This window comes from Sus scrofa, chromosome 18 (genome assembly GCF_000003025.6).
Source record: "Sus scrofa isolate TJ Tabasco breed Duroc chromosome 18, Sscrofa11.1, whole genome shotgun sequence".
Taxonomy (NCBI): domain Eukaryota; kingdom Metazoa; phylum Chordata; class Mammalia; order Artiodactyla; family Suidae; genus Sus; species Sus scrofa.
The window spans coordinates 37,942,588-37,949,864 of NC_010460.4; the positions used below are offsets into that span (position 1 = coordinate 37,942,588).

At 53.4% G+C, this 7,277-nt stretch overlaps 1 protein-coding gene across 1 annotated transcript in view; it reads right to left on the minus strand.

Moving 5' to 3' along the window:
• EEPD1 (endonuclease/exonuclease/phosphatase family domain containing 1) overlaps positions 1–6,268 on the minus strand; it is a 124,406-nt gene extending 118,138 nt beyond the window's left edge. Inside the window, exons 1-2 of the mRNA XM_013985720.2 lie at positions 5,690–6,268; positions 4,169–5,225 (exon numbers count right to left, since the gene is read on the minus strand). Of these exons, the coding sequence (XP_013841174.2) occupies positions 4,169–5,046 (878 nt within the window). The 5' untranslated portion in view covers positions 5,047–5,225; positions 5,690–6,268. The remainder of the gene's footprint in view (positions 1–4,168; positions 5,226–5,689) is intronic.

The following is a 7,277-nucleotide window of genomic DNA, read 5'->3' on the forward strand; positions in this document are numbered from 1 at the left end:
GTATCTATATGAGATGATGAACATTCACTATACTTCTTGGGGTAATCGTTGCATGAGAGATGTAAGTGAAATCGTGACGCCGGCATCATAATCTCCCACAGAGCTCTCCATCAATTATATCTCAATAAAACAGGAAGAGAAAAAAATAACCTTCATTCCGTAAGTGGGCTGCCACCACATTTTGCCAGGATATTTAGCAGAAGCAATCCTCTTTTAGTTTTGCTCCATAAATACCAAAAACAAGGAAAAAACACTGCCTAGGACTGAGACTTGGCAAAGGAATCTGATGAAATCCATCAGTTCTGCGCCACAGTGTAATGTCCCTGAAGGGGCCTGGTGACTGTATGATTATTGAGCGTTCTACTGTCCTGCCTCAGGCTTCAGGTGCAAAATAGTTTCTCATCGTGCATACACACTTGTCCACCAATGCAGCAGCAATGCAGGGCAGGAAAAGACTCTGCCTCATCAGAGTCCCACTCAGTACCCTCTAGTCTAAGAAAATACACCTACTAAAGCAAACCCACAGAAGGGAAAACGAGAGCCAGCTATTCCCTTTGCAAAAGTGCCCAAGGGTCTTATTTTGTTTTGTTTTTCATTAGTTACATATGGAAAAACAGAACTGGAGAGGTTAAGGAATTTCACCAATTTAACACATACGAGGTAGAGCCAAGGGTTTTTTTGTTTGTTTGGGTTTGTTTTTTGTTGTTGTTGTTGCTGTTGTTTTTCTTTGCTTTTGCCTTTACAATGGATTTGCTGTAAGAAAATATTGACTGGTACACAATTTGGCAAGTGCCCTTGGTTAGGCAGAGTGTGGGATGCCTGAACAAGAGGCAGGATAAAGGTGAGATTCTTACAAAGCAGCAGGCTTGCAAAAGATATGGGTCTAAAGTCAGAAGGCTCTGGGTCCTAGTCCCAGGTGAGTCACTAATGAGCTGAGGGATGGAAGCAAATCATTTAACTTCTTTAGTTTTAGTTTCCTCACCTAGAGATGGAGACTCATTAATAAAAACATGCATTACCTACTTCCCAGAGTTACTGGGGAAATCAAATGACTACAAAAAGCTATTGGAAAATATGAAGGCACATCCAGAAGTCAGGCAAGCCATGTATTTCATATATATAAATATATAGATATGGAAATAAGAGGCACCTAGAAAATTACCTGCATCCATTCCTTTCTTTCTTTGCTTTTTACGGCTGCACATGCAGCATATGGAAGTTCCCAGGCTAGAGGTCGAATCACAGCTGCAGCTGCCAGTCTATGCCACAGCCACAGCAATGCCAGATCCAAACTTTATCTTCAGCCTATGCCGCAGCTTGTGGCAATGCCAGATCCTTAACCCACTGAGCAAGGCCAGGGATCGAACCTACATCTTCACGGGGACTATGCCTGGTTTTCAACCTGCTGAGCCACAATGGGAACTCCCACCTGCATCCATTCTTGCTCAAATGAAATGTATTTCCTCTGACTAATACAAGGATCACTTAGAACGTGAGAGATTTTTGTGAATCAGGATGATCACAGCCCTTGGAGCATGTGGGCTGCTGTTTTGAGGACACATGGTCCATTCTGTCACAGCCAGCCATCTTTCAGTGCCTAGGACAGTCACACAGGCAAGTAGATCTATTCCAGTTCTGCAGGGGGTCAGGCCCTAAGCCAACTACTTCAGGCTTACCAGATACCAGCAAAGTGCTTGGAGTGCCCAGAACACCAAATGCACTGCGAACAGGCAAAAGGAACCAGCCACCCCACGGGACAACACATGTGGCCAAGTGTGAGACTGTGATGGGGACCTAGGTCACATTCAAGGTTACTTCAAGATGTTCTCTTCTACACCCTTATGGGTTTGGGATAAGCTCTTCCTGCACCCTTACCTGAGGACAGTGGTTCAATGTTTTCAGTAAACCATCAACCCACTAGGAAATCCAAAGAGACACAGGATAAACACCTCGTTGGACAAGAGTTGCTGGCGCTCTTCCCTGGTGTGCCCTGGGCTGCCCAGGTCTGCGCTGCGGATCGGAGCACACTCTGAGGTCGGCTGCTTCCTGCTCACTGTCCCATCTTCAACCCTTCAGTCACCTGTTCTAGAAGCTGAATAAGTCCCTCAAACTCTGGCCAGACAGAACATCATACGGTTGACTAACTACAAGGATGATGGGAACACTCAAAGAGAACAGTCCCTAGAAAGCTCTGTCGGGACTCACATATCTTGTCAGAAAAGCCAGTGCAGGGGAGGGCGCTTTACACAGTGACCCACAGGGCTGGCTGCCTGCCGAAGCACCGTCCAACGGGGCTCAAGCTTACTGTGCATCAGAACTACCCTGAGGGTGCGTGAAAACATGGGAACCCAGAGATTCTGAGTCAGCTGCTGACACTGATGCTGGTCCAGGGACCACGCTTGAAACATCTCTGTCACGGGAAGTGGGCAAGGGCTACCCAGTCTGTCATTCCCACTGGGGCAACTTCAGATCCTGATTCGTCCTCCTCTGTCCCCCAAACTGAGCCTTAAGAAAACTCATGATAGGAGTTCCCGTCGTGGCTCCGCAGAAACGAATCTGACTAGCATCCATGAGGATACAGGTTCGATCCCTGGCCTCATTCAGTGGGTTAAGGATCTGGCGTTGCCGTGAACTGGGGTGTGGGTCACAGACGTGGCTCGGATGCTGCGTTGTGCTTCAGCTCTGATTCGGCCCCTAGCCTGGGAACCTCCATATGCTGCGGGTGCAGCCCGAAAAAGACAAGAAAAAGAAAAACTCATGACAGGAATTAAACAGCCGTCCCTCCTCCTCCTCCTCACTTGTCCTTTTCCCATCCGTACACCCGTGCAGCTATGGATGATGACAACAACTGTCAACCATTCCTGAGAAATATCTCCCAGGACTGAGTCCAACTGTGCACAAGATGATTTTGCAAAAGGAGTGAGTTACGTTGCAACACAGAGGACCGTGCAGGAAGACCACGCAGGGGTTCCCTGGGTCCCAGTCCCCAATCTGGTACAAAGTCCCTCAATCCTCAGCGACAGGAGCATGCCACTGGGACGGTGCCAGGGAAACTTGGTGACCCGGTTTTCTCCTCACTCATTTATCCGGATCCTCTGCCACAGCGCACCGTGATTTCCCGCTGAGAACTCACTTCACATCACCCACTGCTGCCTCGCCAGCCTCACCAACAACCCGGCGCAAAAGAAAGCAGCCCAGTGGCCCAAAACATACAGCAGCTCTGGCAGGCGCCAGGGCAAAAACCCTCCAGACCAGGGTCAGAGGGTTTCTGACCTGGAAGGGACCATCAGAAACAATTCTTTCCTTCCCACATCTGCTTATGTTATATAATACACTATTTCGCTGAGGACAGGAGTTACTGCTACAATGATATTGTTTGGTTTTCGGAAGGGTTAACAGAAGTTCCTACAGAGAACCCTGTTGGGAAAAAGGTAAACACACAGTGATTTTAAAAAGCCCATTCTACCACCCCGTTTCTTTTATGGCTCAAATGGGAACAACTGGCCAATATTCACCTCACATCAGCTTGGCCTTTCCTGGCTCTGGGACAGGAGGGGTTACATAGATTTGGGGCTGCAATTGTGGGCCTAGAAACCAACTTCGGGCTAAATAAGGAAAAAGAATGAAGAGTGATTCATTCACAGCATTTTGGTAAATATACACAGTGCGTGTGTTTGCAAATACCTGATCGTTAAGAGGATCTTCTGCACACAAATAGGTATATTTGGTGGAAGAAATGTGACTTTGCCTCCCAAGGGAAAAAAAAATCCAACTAGCTCTTCCTCACGTGCAACACCACAATAGTTTCCAGGCTCTGAGTTCCTGATCTGGTGTTAAATCCCATGAAATCCTGTGAACTGAACATCATTCTCCAAAGCAGTAACACCAATACAACCTCCACTTACCCCAAATTTAGGAAGTGACCTCAGATATACCACGTGCAAGAAACAAACCTCAAGCCCAGACAGCTGCATGCAGAAAATTCTGGAGCAGAAAGAGAGTTCAGCCGCTCAGAATATGGCACAATATTGGCTGGAGCCTCAAGAATACTGACCAAAATCCTTCCACCCCCCCCACCCCCGCCCAAAGTCCACTCATTTGCACGCACAGATGAGGCCACGCAAGAGCTGCCTTCACACCCAACGCACTTAGTGGTTCCTGAACTTACCTGTTTTCCAGGAGCGTCATGCACACCACCTCCCGCACCCCCGGGTTGTTGGCCTTCTCCACTGAACAGCCCTGCAAGTTCCAGGTGGCCAGCCTCAGCACAGGCCGCCCGTCCCTTGTGCCCCCAAAGGCCTCCACCGAAGGCCGCGTGGAGATGATCTGCGTAGGTCCCCCTGGCGGCAGGTCCAGGTCCTCACTCTGCAAGCTCAGCGAGGTGGGGCTGGGGTGAGGCTTGGCGGTGAAGGTCAGGCCCCCGTTGGTGTGGGTGGACGGGGGCCTGGACCTCTCGGCAAACACCTGGTGCCGTATCCTGTCCAGGAAGGCGGCATTGATGCCGCCCATCCTCACCAGGTCCTCGACGCTGCGGAAGGGTCCGTGCTCCCGGCGGTAGTCCACGATGCTGATGGCCATCTTCTCCGTGAGGCCACGCACGCTCATGAGCTGAGCGGGGGTGGCTGTGTTGATGTTGACGCGCGGGGTGAGGGGCACGGAGGTGGCCAGGTGGTGAGGCTGCTGCTCGGCCAGCAGGTCCCGCCTCAGGGAGCTGGGAGAGTGCTGCGCGGAGCTGCCCTTGCTGCTCACGCAGATCTCGAACTTGACCTGCTCCAACTTGGTGGCACCCACGCCACTGACCAGCGCCAGGTCCTCCACCTTCTTGAAGCCACCAATGTACTCGCGGTACTCCACGATGCTGCGTGCCACTGCACGCGTCACCCCAGGCAGGGTCATCAGCTCCTCCTCCGTGGCGGTGTTGATGTTGAGCCGCTCCTGGTTCACCAGGATGTTGCTGAAGTTGCAGGCAGCACTGAACTTGCGGCTATGGGACAGGTCTGAGGGGTCCCGGGGGATGGAGCGGTGGCAGCCCAGCGTGCTCCCCATGGCCGGCCAGGATCAGGGGCCCAGGAAGGCCTCACCACCGCAGAACTCGCTGGCTAGAGAAGAAGCCTGGTAGACCTCACAGACGCAGAAAAAGGTAAGGTGAAGGAGTCAGGGCACGAAGTGGGCACCACAAACACTAAATCTCCATGCCCAGAGTGTTCACACTTTCACTTGGCCACCTGGAAAACAAATAAATAAAAATACAAATCGATTGACTCCGTGAATCAGTTGGCATTAGCACGCCAAACTAGAGCTGGAGTCCTTGGCCAGGAGTCCAGCGCTGACGCCTGTCCCGTGAACCACTGAAAACACACACACGAGGGGGCTGGCCCAGGAGGATTTTCCGCTGGTGAGGTCCAATTTTCATCACATTACGATCCAAACTGCTATGAACCGCTCCTCTTGGAAAGAGACCTATCCCCTTCGGCCTACACCTCTTGTCCCTGCCTCTCTCAATTCTCCCAGCCCTGGGGCGCTACGGTAGCCCCCGTTTGGGTTCTCTGGCGGATGGGAGAGCGCGCCCCGTCCCTTGCGCTGACACTCAGCACCACCAGCAACTTGGGAATTTCGCCCTCACTAGTGCGGGCAAAGAGAAGGGGTTTATCGCCCCCCATCAGACCCGCCGCGGGTCCCCGCGCCCCACCTCAGAGCCACTCCTCCGGGCTGTTCTCCTTCCACCTGCGGCTCCGAAGCCTGAGCCCAACCCGGGACAGCGCGGGGCCCCAGTTTTCAGCCCTAGTGCCCACGTGGGGGCAGGTCAGGGATGGGCCGCAGGATCTCTCCCACGCCGCTTCGGGCCACGGGTCCCAGCTCTTCCTGCTGGAGAAACTCTCAGAGTCGCTCTCCCAGAACCGGCAGGAGCTGCAGGGCTTCGCGGAGGCGGCAGCGGCGGTGAAATTCGGCTCCGCGGCAGCACCAAAGCCTATTGCTGCACCAGCGCCGCAGTTGCGTTGATCCAGGCAAAAAAGTCCTGCTCTCGCCTCGAAAGCGGGGTCCGCAAGAACCGCGTCCAGACCCCAGCACCAGAGCCACGGCTCCTGCTTGCTGTCGGTGTCAAAGCCAAAGTCCCGGCCGCGACGCCCGCGCCTCCGCAGACACCACGGCCACGCCTCCTCCCGCGCGCCAACTCCTCCCCGGGACTCGGAGGGCACGTGGGGCGGGGCCCGAACGGGAGGACCGGACCCGAGAGCGCGGAAGCCGAGAGCGCGGAGGCGGGGTCCTGGAGTGCGAGGGGTGGGGCCACGGAGCTCAGGGGTGGGGCCAGGACGAGAGGTGGAGGAATGCGAGCCTCCGGAGTGTGAGAGGCGGGGCTGTGCTGTGAGAGGGCTGGCCCGAGCGCATGCGGGCGGTGAAGGAACACGGAGGGAGGAGGCGGGGCCATGGTGGGAGGGGGCGAGCCCCTGGAGCGCGGAGGCGGGATTGAGACCCTGAAGAGGCGGGGCCGACGCCATGGCGGTTGCGGCGGGTCACCCGCAGGATGTCCTAGGGTCCAGAGCCCAGCTTGCTGCTGGGGGCCCAGAGCTGGCTGTGCTGGATAGAGGCTTTTTAGTCTCGCCCAAGGCGAGACCTGCCCGGCTGCCTTTCGGCGGGCGGCACCCAGGGGTGCAGCAGAGGCGACTGGGCTGCCAGCCCAGTTTAGTCCGCTTTGGGGCGTGGGGACCGGACCAGGGCACTTGCAGTGAGGGAGGCACGCCTGCGGCTCTGGGGCCTTGCTCAGTTCTGTCTGAGAACGTTAGAGAGAGGACTGAAGGGGATCTTTTTAAACTTCTGTCCTGCGCTTTCGGTCTCCTCTTTTACTCTGGAGTATTACCTTTGCACTGCTTACAGAGAGATGTCCTCAAACAACCCTAGTAACTCATTGTGCTACTAGGAGAGGGCGTGCACCACCCATTAGAGATGTGTTCGCTTAGGTCACGTAGTTGCTCATTTGCATGTTTAGCACTCTGAGTAAATATGGATATTTTTACATCTAGTCATTAAGGAGAGAAAACTTGCTAGTTGGAAAAGGAGGCTGCTTCCTGAACTTCAGAACAGTTTTCAAATCAAACCACTTTAAGGACAATTTGATGACAGGTTAAAGAACATGCTGCATTACAGTGGCATTACTGAGGTACTTGATTACACAAACTATGTGGTGATACCATTGCATACTTTGACCCTGGGTATTCATCTGTATTCAACCTCTGAAGTTTCATCACCAAGCAATGTGACCAATGCTTCTTTAAATTCCC